This window comes from Triturus cristatus, chromosome 9 (genome assembly GCF_964204655.1).
Source record: "Triturus cristatus chromosome 9, aTriCri1.1, whole genome shotgun sequence".
Taxonomy (NCBI): domain Eukaryota; kingdom Metazoa; phylum Chordata; class Amphibia; order Caudata; family Salamandridae; genus Triturus; species Triturus cristatus.
The window spans coordinates 1023508874-1023527318 of record NC_140592.1 but is presented as its reverse complement, the minus strand read 5'-3'; the positions used below and the strand labels follow the sequence as shown (position 1 = coordinate 1023527318).

Below are 18445 nucleotides of genomic sequence, written 5' to 3'. Positions count from 1 at the left end.
GGGCCCCAGCAATGCTCCATTACCACTGAAGGAATCCAGCAGCGTGAGCTAGCTCCACCAGTGCCCTGTAGGTGTTACAGGGCCCCAGCAATGCTTTGTTGCAGTTGTTGGAATCCAGCAGCGTGATCTAGCTCCACCAGTGCCCTGTAGGTGTTACAGGGCCCCAGCAATGCTCCATTACCACCGAAGGAATCCAGCAGCGTGAGCTAGCTCCACCAGTGCCCTGTAGGTGTTACAGGGCCCCAGCAATGCTTTGTTGCAGTTGTTGGAATCCAGCAGTGTGAGCTAGCTCCACCAGTGCCCTGTAGGTGTTACAGGGCCCCAGCAATGCTCCATTACCACTGAAGGAATCCAGCAGCGTGAGCTAGCTCCACCAGTGCCCTGTAGGTGTTACAGGGCCCCAGCAATGCTTTGTTGCAGTTGTTGGAATCCAGCAGTGTGAGCTAGCTCCACCAGTGCCCTGTAGATGTTACAGGGCCCCAGCAATGCTCCATTACCACCAAAGAAATCCAGCAGCGTGAGCTAGCTCCACCAGTGCCCTGTAGGTGTTACAGGGCCCCAACAATGCTTTGTTGCAGTTGTTGGAATACAGCAGCATGAGCTAGCTCCACCAGTGCCCTGTAGACATTACAGGCCCCAGCAATGCTCCATTACCACTGAAGGAATCCAGCAGCGTGAGCTAGCTCCACCAGTGCCCTGTAGGTGTTACAGGGCCCCAGCAATGCTTTGTTGCAGTTGTTGGAATACAGCAGCATGATCTAGCTCCACCAGTGCCCTGTAGGTGTTACAAGGCCCCAGCAATGCTCTGTTGCTGCTGCAGGAATCCAGCAGCGTGAGCTAGCTCCACCAGTGCCCTGTAGGTGTTACAGGGCCCCAGCAATGCTTTGTTGCAGTTGTTGGAATCCAGCAGTGTGAGCTAGCTCCACCAGTGCCCTGTAGGTGTTACAGGGCCCCAGCAATGCTCCATTACCACCGAAGGAATCCAGCAGCGTGAGCTAGCTCCACCAGTGCCCTGTAGGTGTTACAGGGCCCCAGCAATGCTTTGTTGCAGTTGTTGGAATCCAGCAGTGTGAGCTAGCTCCACCAGTGCCCTGTAGATGTTACAGGGCCCCAGCAATGCTCCATTACCACCAAAGGAATCCAGCAGCGTGAGCTAGCTCCACCAGTGCCCTGTAGGTGTTACAGGGCCCCAGCAATGCTTTGTTGCAGTTGTTGGAATCCAGCAGTGTGAGCTAGCTCCACGAACGCCCTGTAGACATTACAGTGGCCCCAGCAATGCTCCATTACCACTGTAGGAATCCAGCAGTGTGAGCTAGCTCCACCAGTGCCCTGTAGATGGTACAGGGCCCCAGCAATGCTCTGTTACCGCTGCAGGAATCCAGCAGCGTGAGCTAGCTCCACCAGTGCCCTGTAGACATTACAGGGCCCAAGCAATGCTCCATTACCACTGAAAGAATCCAGCAGCGTGAGCTAGCTCCACCAGTGCCCTGTAGGTGTTACAGGGCCCCAGCAATTCTTTGTTGCAGTTGTTGGAATCCAGCAGTGTGAGCTAGCTCCACCAGTGCCCTGTAGGTGTTACAGGGCCCCAGCAATGCTCCATTACCACTGAACGAATCCAGCAGCGTGAGCAAGCTCCACCAGTGCCCTGTAGATGTTACAGGGCCCCAGCAATGCTTTGTTGCAGTTGTTGGAATACAGCAGCATGATCTAGCTCTACCAGTGCCCTGTAGGTGTTACAAGGCCCCAGCAATGCTCTGTTGCTGCTGCAGGAATCCAGCAGCGTGAGCTAGCTCCACCAGTGCCCTGTAGGTGTTACAGGGCCCCAACAATGCTTTGTTGCAGTTGTTGGAATCCAGCAGCGTGAGCTAGCTCCACCAGTGCCCTGTAGGTGTTACAGGGCCCCAGCAATGCTCCATTACCACCGAAGGAATCCAGCAGCGTGAGCTAGCTCCACCAGTGCCCTGTAGGTGTTACAGGGCCCCAGCAATGCTTTGTTGCAGTTGTTGGAATCCAGCAGTGTGAGCTAGCTCCACCAGTGCCCTGTAGGTGTTACAGGGCCCCAGCAATGCTCCATTACCACTGAAGGAATCCAGCAGCGTGAGCTAGCTCCACCAGTGCCCTGTAGGTGTTACAGGGCCCCAGCAATGCTTTGTTGCAGTTGTTGGAATCCAGCAGTGTGAGCTAGCTCCACCAGTGCCCTGTAGATGTTACAGGGCCCCAGCAATGCTCCATTACCACCAAAGGAATCCAGCAGCGTGAGCTAGCTCCACCAGTGCCCTGTAGGTGTTACAGGGCCCAGCAATGCTTTGTTGCAGTTGTTGGAATCCAGCAGTGTGAGCTAGCTCCACCAGTGCCCTGTAGGTGTTACAGGGCCCCAGCAATGCTCCATTACCACCGAAGGAATCCAGCAGCGTGAGCTAGCTCCACCAGTGCCCTGTAGGTGTTAAAGGGCCCCAGCAATGCTCCATTACCACCGAAGGAATCCAGCAGCGTGAGCTAGCTCCACCAGTGCCCTGTAGGTGTTACAGGGCCCCAGCAATGCTTTGTTGCAGTTGTTGGAATACAGCAGCATGAGCTAGCTCCACCAGTGCCCTGTAGACATTACAGGCCCCAGCAATGCTCCATTACCACTGAAGGAATCCAGCAGCGTGAGCTAGCTCCACCAGTGCCCTATAGGTGTTACAAGGCCCCAGCAATGCTCTGTTGCCGCTGCAGGAATTCAGCAGCATGAGCTAGCTCCACCAGCGCCCTATAAGCGTTACAGGGCCACAGCTATACTCTGTTGCCGCCGCAGGGATCCAGCATCGTGAGCTAGCTCCACCAGTGCCTGTCGGGGTTACAAGGCCCCAGCAATACTCTGTTACCGCTGCAGGAATTCAGCAGCATGAGCTAGCTCCACCAGCGCCCTTTAGGCGTTACAGTGCCACAGCAATACGCTGTTGCCGCTCAGGGATCCAGCAGTGCGAGCTAGCTCCAGCTGTGCCCTGTAAATGCAATGCAGTGCTAGCAGTGCGAGTTTCATTGGATCCCCAATCCCTGTAAGTGCCATAAGACCCACGCCTGTGAGCTTCCTGCCTGCAGTGACCCTCAGTGCTCTAGGACGTCTGCAATGGGGATCTTTTTCTTAGACCACTACAGGGCCCATGCGATGTTAACTGAACAAGTTCCAGTGCCGGGTGAATTGCTAAAGGTCCAATTAGCCACCTTCAGCAATATCTGTCAATGCTACAAGACCATAGCCGAGTGAAATGTCCTCACTCATACCCATCTGCACACTCTGTTCCTGTGAGATTCATCCCTCAAACAGAGTGACTTTCCTCCAGGAGTGCCCTCCTGCTAAAGCCCATCAACAGACAGAGCCTACTCAAAAATGATCCTCCTTGGACAAGATATATGCTCTCAACAGGGTCCCATACCTGCACTCACAGTGCCTGTGTTCAATGAAGGACAGCTCCATGTATGCATTTTGTCCAGGAAGTACCTTCAAGAGCTGGAATATAGAAGAAAATGGTCAAATGTATTTAACCACAGCAGTCCCTACTATTGGAAACATCCTGCACATATCCTTTACACACCCTGCATGATTCACAAGGCCCACACACAGGCTTAACAGTGAACACAGCTTTAATGCATCTTTCATGCATCATGCATACAATCTGCCTACAGATCACTCACAGTCTGCACACATTCTGCACACAGTTTACACATATTATCCATATATCCTGCACACATTATGTGCACAATCTTCACTTATTTTGGAAACAAAATTCACACATCCTGCTTACGGCTTGAGTTTACCCCCCATCTTGCACACAGCGCCTGCCCACAACATAAAGACATCTTGCTTAGATCCTGCACACAACCAGATAATAACCTGTACATACCATACATTAGACACAGACGCCATACTCAACCTACCCTCAGCCTTCTTCTCACAGTCGACACATAGCATTTAGACAGCTTGCAGACACCATGCACACACCCTCCTATAGCCTACACAAATCTGGCATACATCCAGCTTATATTCTGGACATCGTGTACACACAGCCTTCAGACAATCTACACACATCCTCCTTAGAAGAGCATTCATCCTGTGTCATCCTCTGGACCCAAGATAAGGGAAGATTAGGCAGGGGTCCATTTAGAAATACAATCACCCTCTGGAGAATTACTGATGCATTACAGGCTCTAAAAGGATAAAACAATGAATTGTTTCCTTGCCTTCTGAATCTATCTACACGTACAAACAGGGAACGTCAGAAACATACAACCAAGTATACTTGTATTTGCACAGAAGACGTTTTAAATTCGTAAGTAGGAAGGAATATCTGATGATGCAGACACTGTATCAATGAAAAGTAAGGACCTGATTTGGAGTTTGGCAGATGGAGTGGTGTCCATCAAGATTGTGGAGAGCATGACCTCCTCCATCCCAAGGGTAATCTGTCCATCAGATTTAGAGATGACTGCTGGCTCTGTGGTCATCTATGTACACTGAAAGGACCCGCCATGAAGGCAGTTCCTTTGTATAGGCTAAAGGTTTGTCGGAAGGCCGCTGTTGGTTTTGAAAGCCATCGACCAAACATTTACAAGGTTTTTGTTTTTTGAAACAAGCTTCCAAAGTGGGAGCTTGTATCTGAAAAACAAAACAACTAATGACCACATCAAGGTATTTAATTATGAAGAATACAGGATATGAGGTAAACCATGCTTTGTTTTGCTTTCTTAAAAGACATATTGTGGCTACAGAAATCAGAGATAAGTTAAGCTATTGTCAGCAAGGCAAAGATAACAATGCGCCCTGAGTGATTAAATAATGGTTTTGCTTTCATGAATCGACTGTTGATTAAATAATAAAAAGTGGATATGTTCAGAGATTTGTAAAGCTATTCCTGCAATGGGCAGCCACCAATACCCCCTTGATTGCATTTAAATGTTCAGATTTTTACTAACTTTCACAAACATTCTGCAATATAAAGCATGTGCAATGGAGAGCCTCAGATATATTTGAAGATATTCATGGAATGTTCAGCTAACAATGGGTCATAATTGCAATTTGATTGCCCCAGTTTTAATGGAGGTTTTTAGCTTGTATTTACAGGTTACTAAATAAAGAGTGGACAATGGTGAGGCTCTGCAGAGGCTTTCATGATGATGTTATCAGGGGCAGCTCCTCCATAATGGCGGAGGAGCGTCGCCCCACAGCCAGCGCCAGCAGACAATAAATAAGATGATAATAATGCAATGTTATTGTCATTTTATTTATGCTGTCTGAGCTCCGCAATACAAAAGTATAGCGTGTCAGAGAGGAGTGAAGTGCACTCATAAGTGCGCATGTCTGTTTGGCAGGTCGTCCGAGCCGGCCAAACACACATGCGCACTTATGTTTCTTCAACCTGGCTGTGTAACAGCGATGCAGGCGTCACAGGGAGTGGAGCGGGGCAGCAGGTAAGTATTTTTTTTTAAATTCTTTTATTTCTCCTCCCCTCCTAAACCCGCTGCCCTCTCCAACGGCGGCTGCCACTGGATGTCATTTCACTGAAATATGGCCATTTTTCATTGGTTCCTTTGAAATAAGGGTTTTTATATAACTGCATTTTGCACAAATAACCATGTAATATATATTCACATAGTTATACTTAAGGTTGATTCCGCACTCCATAGGAAATAGGATTTCTGTGTCCCCAATGACTCTGTTCCCTTAAGACAAGTCTGCAGAGGTCCCAAATCATTTTACACTAGGCTTTAAGGGATTTCCCTAGTATATTTTTTCTCCTTTTCTCCTTGCGTAATTCTGACTTTGCAAAAATGATGGCACAGTGGGTGGCCTTTCAGTCATTCAGTGCCTTTTCTTGGTTTGGTGCAAAACCGTTCGGATGTCTTGGCATATAAGGCAAAATGTGAGTGCCCAGTACGCAGGTCACAAAGTATGTACATTTTTCAACCTGCCCGTAAACTCACTGATGTTAGAAAATCTGAACACAGTGGGTATGGAAAATCCTCTGCATTGTACACTCACAAGTGTTTTCCTACCAATGTTCACAAATGTTGTGAGGAAAACACAAGAAAAAGAAATACAGGAAACTGCTTAGCAGGAGAGCTGATGGTGAAGGATTCATAAGTGAGGGAGCATGCCTTGACTACTTATTAATACCCCTCCCCTGTTTCACAGGTCAGAAAGAGATTAAAACAAAGAAAAAAGGAGTTTGACCCAGTCTCCCCTGGCCTGGCAGGACCACGGGGGCTATTCACAGTGCCCCCACTGCCTAGCCCAAGGTTGGGTGGAGGGGGGGGGGGGGGAGTATATTTACTCCCTACCCTGCCTTGCCTCAGAGCCTTAAGGGGACATTGCAGCCAATACCCACCCACCTTTCGCAAGGACAGGACACAGCTACAGCTGCCCAGGTGTCTGCCTCTGCCCCCTCCACCTTGCCAAAGGGTGGGTGGAGGGTTATAAACTCAATAATATATACTATGTTACATTCTGCACATTTCCATATAGTTGGAATATTTTCAAATCGTGGCGTAATCTTTCCATGAGTCAGATCACACCTGGGCTTGGGAAAATGCATTTTTTCTTCAACCTGGCCGGGGAGGGGGGGGACCAGGCACACCCGTTTAAGCATGCATTCCCCACCAGAGACTTTGGCTGAGCAGTTCCGTCCATTACCTTTTATTAGATCAGTGAGTCACTGTAAGTGGGAGTGGTATGTTTAGAGTTTGCTGTGCTTTAGACTCCTTCTTGATGAGGCCAAAGAATTCCTCAAATTGCTTACAGTCCTGAGCCGGAAATACGAGGATCAGCAATTTGAGCTGGACTTTTCCATTTAGGAAGAGAATGGTAAGACTGGTTTTCAAATTGTCGGCCTCCTTCTGCAATGGATCAGACAAACTAAAATGATGGAATGGAATACTACCCAGAGGATTTTCCAGGCACTCTGGCTCGAGCATTTGTGTTTTTATTGCTTTCATGTTAATTGCAGACATTGCATGGTATCTAAAAAGTAGGACATGTGTACTTATGTTTTACATGTCCTGGCAATGAAAATCTCCCAAAGTCATTTTACGCTGTTGCAAGGCTAAATCTCCCATAGACTAAAAACTAGAGTATCCTATTACCCTCATAATGAGATAACTCCGGTTTGGGAGCAGGTACAGAAAGACTACTCTCACTGAATACAATTGTAATTAAAAATCCTCTTTAATAGTAAAGTCGGATTTTCAGCTATTATTCTGAAAATGGCACTTTTAGAAAGTTGACATTTTTTCTGCCTTAACCAAATGTTCCTTCTGCCAATGTCCAGGGTCACATGTCTGATAATGGTTCTCCCGTGGTGTGTCGTGTATTCCTTCTAGACATAAGACAAAAGGGACTTAAGTGGTGATTAAGGTGTTCCTCTCCTGAGCAGGATGGCCTTGGCGGGCTGTACAAAGAGTAGTCTGAAGGCTGTGCCCACCCCTTCCTGACTACTGAAGCTGCCTGCCCAGTCAGTGACAAATGCAGTCCACACCTAGGCCTGCCTACCCTTTGTTAACCTAGACAGTTTAAAGCCAGACCCAGGGGAAGGGGAAACATTGACAGTAACAAGTTCTGGGGTAGACAAAGAGAGGGACCTCACATGCAGGCTGGCACTGGGTATAAAAGTGGCACCCTCAGAACCACTCATCAGAACACTACTTGACAACAATATGGAAGATTCAGAAGAAAGACGGCCCTGCTGTCTGAAGACCTGCTTGCCTTGACCCCAGGAAACCAGAAGTGACTCTAAGAGTCAATTGGCTGACCTGTTTGAGCTAGACGGACACAACAAGGCCCCCCTCCACCTACTTAGCCAACCAACACCACTAGATCTGCCTGAGCCCTGAGGCTGGCCGCTACTGGAATTTGTCTTGAGCCCCAGGAGGTGCCTCCCAGGTCCTGAACTCTGGGCTGGTGACAGAGTGTACTCCTTCTACTTCAAAACTTCCAGAACCGGACTCCAGGTGAAAATCCAGAGGTTTGGGGCTTCGAGTGACCACAAACAACCTCCACGTCTTCCACCAACATGGACCTGCTCTTCACATCAGCAGCGACCGCCCACATCATTCGCCAACGTGAAGCTCTGCCAGCAACCTGCTCTTCACGCTGACAACAAACTCTTTACTGCTCCTGCCAACATGGAGTTCTGGCTGAGGCTCCTCATGTGGAATTGGACTGTGTAAAAAGATAAACTCCTCACTGAGATGAACCTGGTCCCTGTATCCGACCCATGCCCTATCACGATTAACCTCAACTTGTGACTTTGAACTCGTCTAGCGCAACCAGATAACCGAGAGTGGTGCTTGGTGCTTCTTCGTGTTATTTTTACCTGAAATTAAAAAATGCATAACGCTGGTTCTACTTATTGAATTTTTGTTGTTTTGGTGTCACATTATTTATTACAATTTGCTCTATTTCCTTTACATTGGTTTGGGATTTTTCTTGTGTTTTCACTATACTACTGTTTGAGTGCTGTATAACATTTCCCACATTGCCTCTAAGTTAAGCCTGATTGCTTTTGTGCCATTCTACCAGAAGGTTACGCACAGGTTTATTTAGTGACTTTTGTGATTCACACTTACAAGGATTGTCTTTATTATTTGAGTGAGGCTCTCACCGCTCTCAATCAATAACCCAATTTCTTACACTAGGATACGAATTGTAGCCACTTTACATGCACTGCTGATGTCCTCAGCTCCACTTGCATTGTGGCAGTCACCTCTTATGGTACCATTATTGCTGTCATCAGCTTAACTTGCTTGGATGATATTTATGCATTTCCTGCATGAGACACATACAGACAGAGCTGAATACTGGCTTTGGAGGTCTAGGATCAGGGACCTCTTACCTCCATTGTCACATTAGCCGTTTCCACTGCTATACACTGCAGTCGCTCATCCCCGCAGCATCCAGCGCAGCGTTGCAAAGGGACACACGAAGGGCTGAACATATGATCGACCTCACCTGGATACTCAGTCAAAATGTTCACCAACTTCTCAAGCGGTCGGCAGACACTGCGGTGCAAGACATCACTGAAAGGCAGAGCTGTAGGAGAAGAGGCGAAGAGTCAGTCGCACTGGGGCTGCACAATAGGCTTCTTCCAGATGTACAGGAGATATGACAGCGAGTAGGCCAAGTGTCAGTGAAGAACGTCTTTGTATTATGTGATGCTTTTAGAAAACGCGCTAGGACAGAGGTCAAGAGTCTAGAGGACTGGAAACTGGGTAAAAAAAGGTTTAGAGGATGGTTGTTGGGGGAAGGGTGGTGGCTCAAGAGTCAAGAAAACCAACAACTGTTTGATACAGAAAGTTTATAGGAAGAGGAGGCCAAGGTTGTAAAGGTTTTTTTTTTTTTTTTACTTTATTTATGATTTTATCATACATAATAAAGGATAAAGAGAGAAAATAAAAACAACAGTACATGGCATCAAATATGTGACAGACTTCACTTGTTGCTTCAAAAGATCCCATATACAGTATTGCAATGGCATTATTAGGAAAGATTGCATTTTATATAATAGATATCCATTCCCGATCATCCAATTAATCACAACGCAAATCGAAACCCATTTAAGGCACCAAAAGACCCAGGGGCACCATTATACAATAACAGTACGGGCAGCATTCCCTGCAGCAATAAGTCATCCCTCCCAGGCATAGGCAACATACACAGTATTCCTACTCATGAGCAACCACAAATCCAAGCTGAGATCCACACCCTACAGTCAGTTAGGCTCATGGGAGCCATCAGCAACCTCCTCAACACGCTGTGAGAGAAAATACCCCTGCAGAGGGCCCCAGATATCTTTCGGCTTGGATGCCCTCGGCAGAGTTTCAGCATAGATAGTCCTTTGCTCCTGACAGTACATCAAGTCCGCCAACCAGGCCTTAAATTTCAGGGCACGACCCCTACCCCATCTACACGCTACTCTTCCTTTGGCCAGCAGCAATGAGATAGTGATGAATTTCCGGTATGCCACAGGTATCCGGGCTACATACCCCAGAAGAGCTATCAGCGGGTCCCTCTCCAGTGCACCGCCCACCATCTGCTCAAGGGCGTCGAAGACTTGCACCCAATACTCTCCCACCTCAGGACATTCCCACGCCAAGTGCAGGAAACCCGCGCCGGGCCTTCTGCATCTCTCGCATCTGTCATTATCCGCTAGTTTAAACCTGTATTTTTTGACGGGCGTATAATACAACCGCTGCACAAATTTATAATGAATCACCCGTAGCCAGCAACTAGCAGAAATTTGACCCGTTTGAGTACAACAATACCGCCATTGATCCTCAGTTATATCCCGTTGCAAGTCCGCCCCCCATTGTGTATAGGCCGAACCAACAGTGTCTACCTGATGTACCCGTATGCCCTGATACAATCCCGACACTAGATGCTTCCCATCTTTAGACCCCAGTAGTTGATGTAGTGGGATGAGAGGTGCTGGTTCCCTAGGAAACTCCGGGAGCACCGCCCTTATCCCTTGTCGCAATCACACGTAGAGAAACACCTTTAACGGCGTGGGCTGCAGTCCCTGGAAAAAATGCTCCAGTGAGCGGAATTGTCCTTCATGAAAGAGATCTCCCCAGGTACTAACATTAGTACGTTTACAGGGTTTGAGGAACCCAGTTTCCTGCAGCAAACTAATACTGGGATGATAAGTCAGCTGGAGCCTAGGAGAGTACAAGAAAGGCGATGCAATGGACTTTGTTATCCGATGCCACGCATCCACTGTGCCAGTAATCATGGTAGGGGGGTCCGACCTGGCGCGCATAGGACCAAAGATCATGCCATTCAACGGTATATGGTCCGCAAGCCAGTCTTCCACTGCCACCTGCGGCATGTACCTAGGAGGATATATCCAATAATATGCATAGTGCGCCTGGGCACTCAGAAAGTTCGCCTCAAAATCCGGGACATAGAATCCCCCTTGATCATATGGCTTTGTAAGCATCGACCATTTAGGCCGCGACTGCTTGCCGCCCCAGAATATTCGGAGCAGTTCCGTACGTAAGGTGGCAAAGAAGTAGGCCCCAGGGTGGTACGGTATATTCAAAAACAAATAAAGGAATTGTGGCAAAATGATCATTTTTATGAGGGATGTCCTTCCTGCAAGCGAAAGAGGCGGTGAAATCCAACGGGTAACATTGTTAGACAGGCGTGTAATGGCAGTACCATAATTGAGCCTTATTGTATCCGCTTTGTCCCTGGCCACCTGTATACCTAAATAACGGCCGGAGTTAGGGGGAAGACTTGGGATTTGCCCCAATTAATCGTGATGCCGGAGAGCCTGCCGAAGACAATGAACTCTCGCAGCGGAGGGTTCATGTTCTGCTGAGGGTCCCTAATATACAACTTGACGTCATCCGCGTATAATGAAATTAGGAGCTTACGCAGGCAACATCGAAAGGCCTTGTCTTGGTGGAGTTGATGAAGCTGGGAAGCCAAGGGCTCAATCCCAATGGCGAATAGAAGTGGGGATAAGGGGCATCCCTGCCGGGTACCTCTAGAAATGGTGAACGACTGGGAGGAAAGACCATTTATCAGTATCTTGGCAGTAGGCTGGTGATACAATAACTTGACCCAGGATATATAAGGGAGCGGAAAACCCATGCACTGCATCACCCCGAACAGATAATCCCACTCCACAGAATCGAATGGTTTGGTGGCATCGAGGAATACTGCAGCAAGCGGGAAGTCGGGTGCTACTGTCTGAATTAGCGAAAAAAGCGTACACAGATTATGGGTAGTTGCTCTACCCAGCACAAAACCCGACTGATTCGGGAGAATGAGCTTATCCAGAAGGAGCGTCAGTCAGTTGGCCAACACTTTAGCCAGGATCTTAGTGTCGCAGTTCATCAAGGAAAGTGGGCGGTAGGAGTCACACGATCTAGGGGATTTACCCGGCTTCAATAAAGACGTGACTAATGCTTCCCTCATTGAGGGTGGAAGAATCCCAACCTCAAGAGACTCCTCGTAGACCTCTCGAAGCACTGGAGCCATGATATCTATATATTATTTATAAAATTCCGCAGGCAACCCATCCGATCCCGGCGCCTTCCCACTTTTCAGTTGCATGATTGCCTCCCTGATTTCGTCCAACTCGAAAGGTAGATTCAGAAACCCCCGCTGCGTATCACCTAGCCATCCCAATGCCACATCCCCCATGTATTCATCCAACTCCACCGGACCTTGTCTTTGTGACATGTAAAGCTGCTTATAATGGCTAGTGAATGTTTCAAGTATGTTCAATGAGTCTCGATGTAGCTCCCCATCCAGCCCCTCAACCTCTAAAACGTGTGTCGTGAAACGGGGACTCCGGGTTACCTCAGCCAAAGCTTTGTCCGGTCGCTCCCCCTCGCCATATCGCCGTGCCACCCAATACTTCCCTTTGAAGTTGACCTCCCTCATGGCAGTATCCGTATACTCTGATAGCTTATCCCAGAAGATTTGTTGCACCTGTCCTGTCTCCCCCTGTCCCATTCGCCTCTCCAGCGCCCGCAACTCTTGCTCCAGCCTCGTAAGTGTCCTTTGAAAGTTCCGAAGCACCCCAAAGTTCTTGGAGATACAATACCCCCGTATGGTCACTTTAAACGCTTCCCATATGGTCTCAACACTGTCTACTGACCCCTTATTTCTGGAAAAAAAATCTTTTATTTCATCCCCCAATTCAGCTTGAAATACGGCATCCAATTACGCAGCAGGCTGCATCCGCCAACGCGGCCTCGGTTTATCATATCCTGGCGGGGTAAGGGACACCCTGACGGGACAGTGATCCGAATACGTCTTGGCTAAATGTGTAACATTACAAATAGATGAACACAGCCCCCGCGAGAGCAAACAATAATCCAGACGTGCCCATGTACCAGAGTAAGATGGAAGTGCGTTCCTTCTCGCATCCCTGGGTGTGTATGTCGCCAGCTATCAACTAATCCCCCTTCCTCCAATATCCCCCGTAACACCTCCTGTGCATGAGTATAATGATGCGCCGCAGCATTGGACCTGTCTGCAGCCGGATTTAGGGCTACGTTAAAGTCCCCCCCGCCCCCCAAATCACATGTGTGGAACCAATGGTCAATATTTTTCCCCAAACAGTAGTGAAGAACGCTGGAGTGTCCACATTGGGCCCATAGCAATTCGCAATAGTTATCGAATCCCTCCCAAGTCGCCCCCATATAATAACATAACGCCCTTGCGTATCCTCAATGGCGCCCACCAGCTCAAAGGGAGTCTGCTTTTTGACTAATATGGCGGTACCTCTGGCATAGGAGGAGTAAGAGGAGAAAAATCTGTGGGTCTAAGGTGTGTCTCCTGCAGCAAGGCTATCTGTATCTGTTGTCTATCAAGATATCCCAAGATGCGCCTGCACTTCCGCGGATCCCCCAGTCCCCTGACATTCCAAGACAATATTCTCAATACGGATTTGTCATCTGGTACCTTCACTCCACCTCAACCATATATAACAAACACATTGTAGACTCCCAATTCGCCAAATCCAAACGCACATTAGATTCAATGCCCCAATGAGTGCCCCACATACTATTCGTGCCATGACAACTATACCCCCAACTTCTCCCTCCCCCTCCCACTGAAACATCCCAATCATGCCAGTTGTCCGCAACCCGCCCCCCCCCCCTGAGTCCCCAGAACGCACTTTCAAGAAACAACAACCCTGCCCTTGTCCAGAGCAATATGGTAAAAATTCAAACAGAAACCAATAGTCCCACAGAAACATAATGGGGTACACCCTTGTGAGGGAACTTCTGCTGGGTGGCCCACGTGTACCTCACGCCTGTCCAGAGATCCCGCATCTGGTAGCAAGATCCTGAAAAGGCTGCGTGGGTGTTCAGCTGCTGTTTCAAATGTTAGATTCCAATCCTTAGCCATCACAGCACCCAGGACCCTCCCCGCACCCCTAGAACGCTTGAATCCCTGGTTATCCAACTTCCAAAGACACAGTCGACATTCCAGGTGCATAAGGAGAGCCACACTGTCAGTATTAAGCGGCAACATGTTACTCCAACCGCGAATCACGTACCACGACTCCAGTCACTCTACATCCGAGGTCGTTGCTGACGGTGGCCCTTCCTTTGCAGGCGATTTCTTCTTATGTTTCTTAAGTTGTTTAAAAAAATCCTCCGCCTATTGAGGCTTCGTGCAGAACGTTTGGGTCCTTTGATACGTGATGCGCAGACGAGCAGGGTACAGCAATGCATAGTCAATTTGAGCCTGTCTCAACTTTTGTTTAACGGCAAGAAACTTGTGGCGCTCTTCCTGGACCTGCAAGGTGAAATCCGGGAACATCGTGAAGGACACACCATTGTAATGCAGCTCCTTTTTTCTCCCTGGCCACTCGCAACGCCACATCCCTATCCCTGTAGTTCAACAGGTTTGCAATGATGGGCGGGGGGGCGCTGCCAGCGGGAGGTCGCGGCCCGAGCGAGCAGTGAGCCCTCTCCACGATAAAGTTAGGTGACAACAGTTCCGGGCCCACCACTGCCACTAACATCTTCTCAATGTAGTCCTCCATTCTGCCTGTAAGGGTGCTCTCCGGTATACCTAAGATGCGGATATTATTCCTCCGACTTCTCGCCTCTATGTCCTCGTTTTTAGCTGCTATGATTTTCAAGAGCTTTTCTAGCTGTGCTGTTGCACCCTGCACCTGATTAGTGGCATCTTCGACCTCCGAGATTCTGTGCTCAGCCTCCGTTATGCGAGTCTCATGACCCTCCAATTTTCGCGCTATGGCGTCCATTCGTGACGTTAACGTGTCCATCTTGTCCGCCATCGTTGCGAAGCCCTGCCGCATCTCAGAGAGGACCGATGCCACGGCAACCCCTGGGGAATCCTGCGACCCCACCGGTGGTTCTTCCAGTTGGACAGCAGCTTCCGCTTGTTGTTGCCGCATGGTTTTTTTCGCCTCAAATGTCAGCCGCGGCTGGTGCGCATCAACCTTCCCCATCTCAGCATTGGTGTCCACTGTAGCAAATATGGAGCAGTCTAGTGCAGTTCGGCCCCCCTACGAGGTAAAGGACAGACCGCTACCCGACCCTCCTCCTCTGCGTTCAGCACAAAGTTCACAGGATCTACACCAATGGTCTGCACTCCGACAAACAAGAAAGCAAGAAGAGAGACACACCGTCCCCTCTGTGTTAGTGCGGGGCACTCTCGCAGCTCACTGGCCAAATCTTTGCCATAGGCATCCGCACGTGACATGCCTTCACGCCATCCGCCACTCAGGGGAGATGATCCACTGATACCTCATGCAATAGCGATTGTGAGCCAAGCCGCCTCAGTCTGCGCCAGGGCCCCCACTTGTCCCAATGTCTGAGAAGTATGCCAGCCAAATTATATCAGCATGCGTGTCACAATCAGGAGGGTGTTACAGGCGATACTCCCCCTGCACTAGTCTGCTTCAATTCGGTTCAGGCGTCTCTCGGCCTGTATTCTCTGCACAGCAATCAGTGGGGTGATATTAGCACTCCTGAAAAGCTCTTGCCATTGAGCCGCCACACGCGGTCGCCTGTCGCTGCCCCAAGACAATGTCAGAGTAGCAGCGCCTAAGGCCTGATCTTCCACCTAATAAGCAGTCCCCCGCCGGGCTCTCCAACGCCTACCGCCATTCAGTGCGGCCGCACCGCTCGCTGCCCCATTGCGATCTCAGTAGCTCCGGGCGGCAGCACTCTCAGCATTCGCCGTCTGCCGGCCACCCGCTCACCTCGCCTCCGGTCCTCCGCTGCCAGTCACCGCCTCATCAAATCGCTCGTCAGCAGTATCCCACAGCGCCACGCTCTCACCACCACCGCACAGCAGAGGCCTGCCTGCCTCTTGGGCACCACGGCGGTCGTGTAAGCCCTGCTGCCCAGCCGCGAGCTCCAGCACGTCACCCGATCCGTCCGGGCGAGACGTCCCAGGAATGCCAGGCGCTTCAAATCTGCAAGGACAACCACAGGACAGACATCCGACGATCCGCTCCGGCTGGACTTCGTAATCCCATAAAGCTGAGACGTACTTTATCAAAGGAACCAGGATAAATGAAGGATTATCAGCGCTGAACTGCGGGAACCTCACACGATAGCGGCCATTCTGCTCGTGCGCCACCTAGCGCCCCAAGGTTGTAGAGGCTTGTGTACTGGGTGATGTTGAAGGTTTAGAAGATGCTCATCAATATGAAGGCCTATCATTTATTGATAACTGTGATGTGTGGGGTATTTATAGGGAGGTTTATCACAGAGATTAAAAGTGAAGAGAATTGCAGGCTTTGTAATATAGTACGGTTGTAGGAAGCTTGTCAGGGCAATTGGCAAGAGTAGAGGGTGTTGGTGAATGGATGGAATAGAAGGTTCTGAGGAAGCTCACCACAGAGGACAGTCAGTTGTGAAGAGGGTGGGATAATGAGTCATATGGATTGTGCACTAAAGGCTTTTCAGAGAGAAGGCTGTGCCTCAACAGTGTATGGAAGGTTGGGGAATAGAAGTGACCGCCCGTAGAGGCAAGGATAAGGGGTAGAACGCAGAACATATTAGATGCTTGGTAAAAGGGGAGGCTGCAAATCACAGGGTCTGAGTTCCCGTAGGCACCATTAATCACGGTTCATCTTTGCAAAGGACTTAATGGGCTGGAGCAGAACAACAGAGAGATCAAGGTCACCATGACAGAAATCGCTGGCACCTACTCCCCCTCTTAGAAAAAAATTAAACGGCATATCTTTAACTTTGGATACACACTTTCCCATTGTGCAAAGTTTCCTCTGGTTCCTATTGATACCCAAAATGAGGACCAACTGTTATAAACTTTCATTGTTTTGAAAGAGATACAAAAACCGATTATTAGTTGAATGAAGAGTTCAATGGGTTGGTAATAAGAATGACCTTCTAAATAGGAAACATCTGATGGCAACCAAGAATTGCATAAGGAGAATAATAATTGACAAAAATAGGGAAAAGCAAGGAAAAAAGCAAGAACAGAAGGATTTGTTAGAAGTCATGACAATTCCCACAGCAGGAAATAATGGGGACAAACTGGGCACCTAAGCCTCTGTGTAGGTTCATAGAGTGACAAAACATTTGAGGAGGCTTCATGATGGGAGTTGTGCTATAAATAGATCTTCCTTCATTCATCCAAGTGTCACAGAGATCAATCTAATTCATGGGCCATGACGTTTATGCCCATTGCGGGGTGTAACTGAGAAAAACACTTCTGGACCAACAACTACCCCCATCATGCAATGTAACAGAGACAGAAGGGACCTGAAAATACTTATGGCCATGGACTCTGTCATCACTGCAGGTTTTCAATGTAAACCTGATGCTACTAATGTAAACCTGTTTAACTGTAATGCTATAGCTATGCAGATGACGCGCCGCTCATCTTCCAAATACATTGGTGCCCTCTCATCTGGCATTCCCAACCTCCTTAAGTGTCCTTATTAGATCAGTCTCAGGACGAGTAGGCACCACCTCAATCTCGACCTGGATAGGACCAAGACTCATTTTTGGCAGTCAGAAGCCCTTAACAACTGTTAATGGAAGATTGCAGAATCCTACCAAAACACCTGACTTGGGAAAAATTCAGTCAATTGACAACATTCGGTAAAGAAAGACACCAAAAAGAGGTAAAATAATAAGCATTTGGTAAGCATTACACTATGCAAAAAGTATGCAGCGCAGCAGAGGCAGAAGGGGGAACTGATGTCTGCTCTCGCTGTGCAGTCTATAAGAGACATATCTGGACTAGTGGACAACGGTGCTGGTCCCCATCGCAAGCTGTAAAAGAACCAGGAGGAGTCGTGGCCATGGAGTCTGTTGATAGCATATGTAAGAGAGACAGAAGAGAGTTTTGGCAATGGAGTCTGCTGTCATTGTCTTCCCAACATGTTGAACAGACAAAAGGAATTAATCGATCATGAAGCCCGTCCCAAAACAGAGATTCTAGCAGAGATAAATGGAAGATTTGAACTGTGGAGTGTGTCCCCTGCCCTTTGTATCTTGTAACAGAGACCTATTGTGGAATATGGGGTCTGTCCACTCTGAATGCTGTAAAAGAGACCAAAGAATCCTGCAGACTATGGGATCAGCCCCCACTGCATGTTGTAACACAGACCAAAGAACCCCCTAGACTTTGGGGTCTGTCCACTGCATGTTGTAACAGAGACCAAAGAAACCCCTAGGCTTTGGGGTCTGTCTCCACTGCATGTTGTAACAGAAACCAAAGAAACCCCTAGGCTTTGGGGTCTGTCTCCACTGCATGTTGTAACAGAGACCAAATAACCCCCTAGGCTTTGGGGTATGTCTCCACTGCATGTTGTAACAGAGACCAAAGAAACCCCTAGGCTTTGGGGTCTGTCTCCACTGCATGTTGTAACAGAGACCAAAGAAACCCATAGGCCTTGGGGTCTTTCTCCATTACGTGTTGTAACAGAGACCAAAG

The 18445-nt window shown here is 48.7% G+C and overlaps 1 protein-coding gene across 2 annotated transcripts in view; it reads right to left on the bottom strand.

Moving 5' to 3' along the window:
- The window catches only part of PGF (placental growth factor), a 195919-nt gene that overhangs the window by 53265 nt on the left and 124209 nt on the right, over positions 1 to 18445 (bottom strand). For both annotated transcript variants that reach the window (XM_085626739.1, XM_085626738.1), the window contains 2 exons: positions 8868 to 9064; positions 3417 to 3490 (listed from right to left, as the gene is read on the bottom strand). In XM_085626739.1, coding sequence (XP_085482865.1) covers positions 3417 to 3490; positions 8868 to 9064 — 271 coding nt within the window. The remainder of the gene's footprint in view (positions 1 to 3416; positions 3491 to 8867; positions 9065 to 18445) is intronic.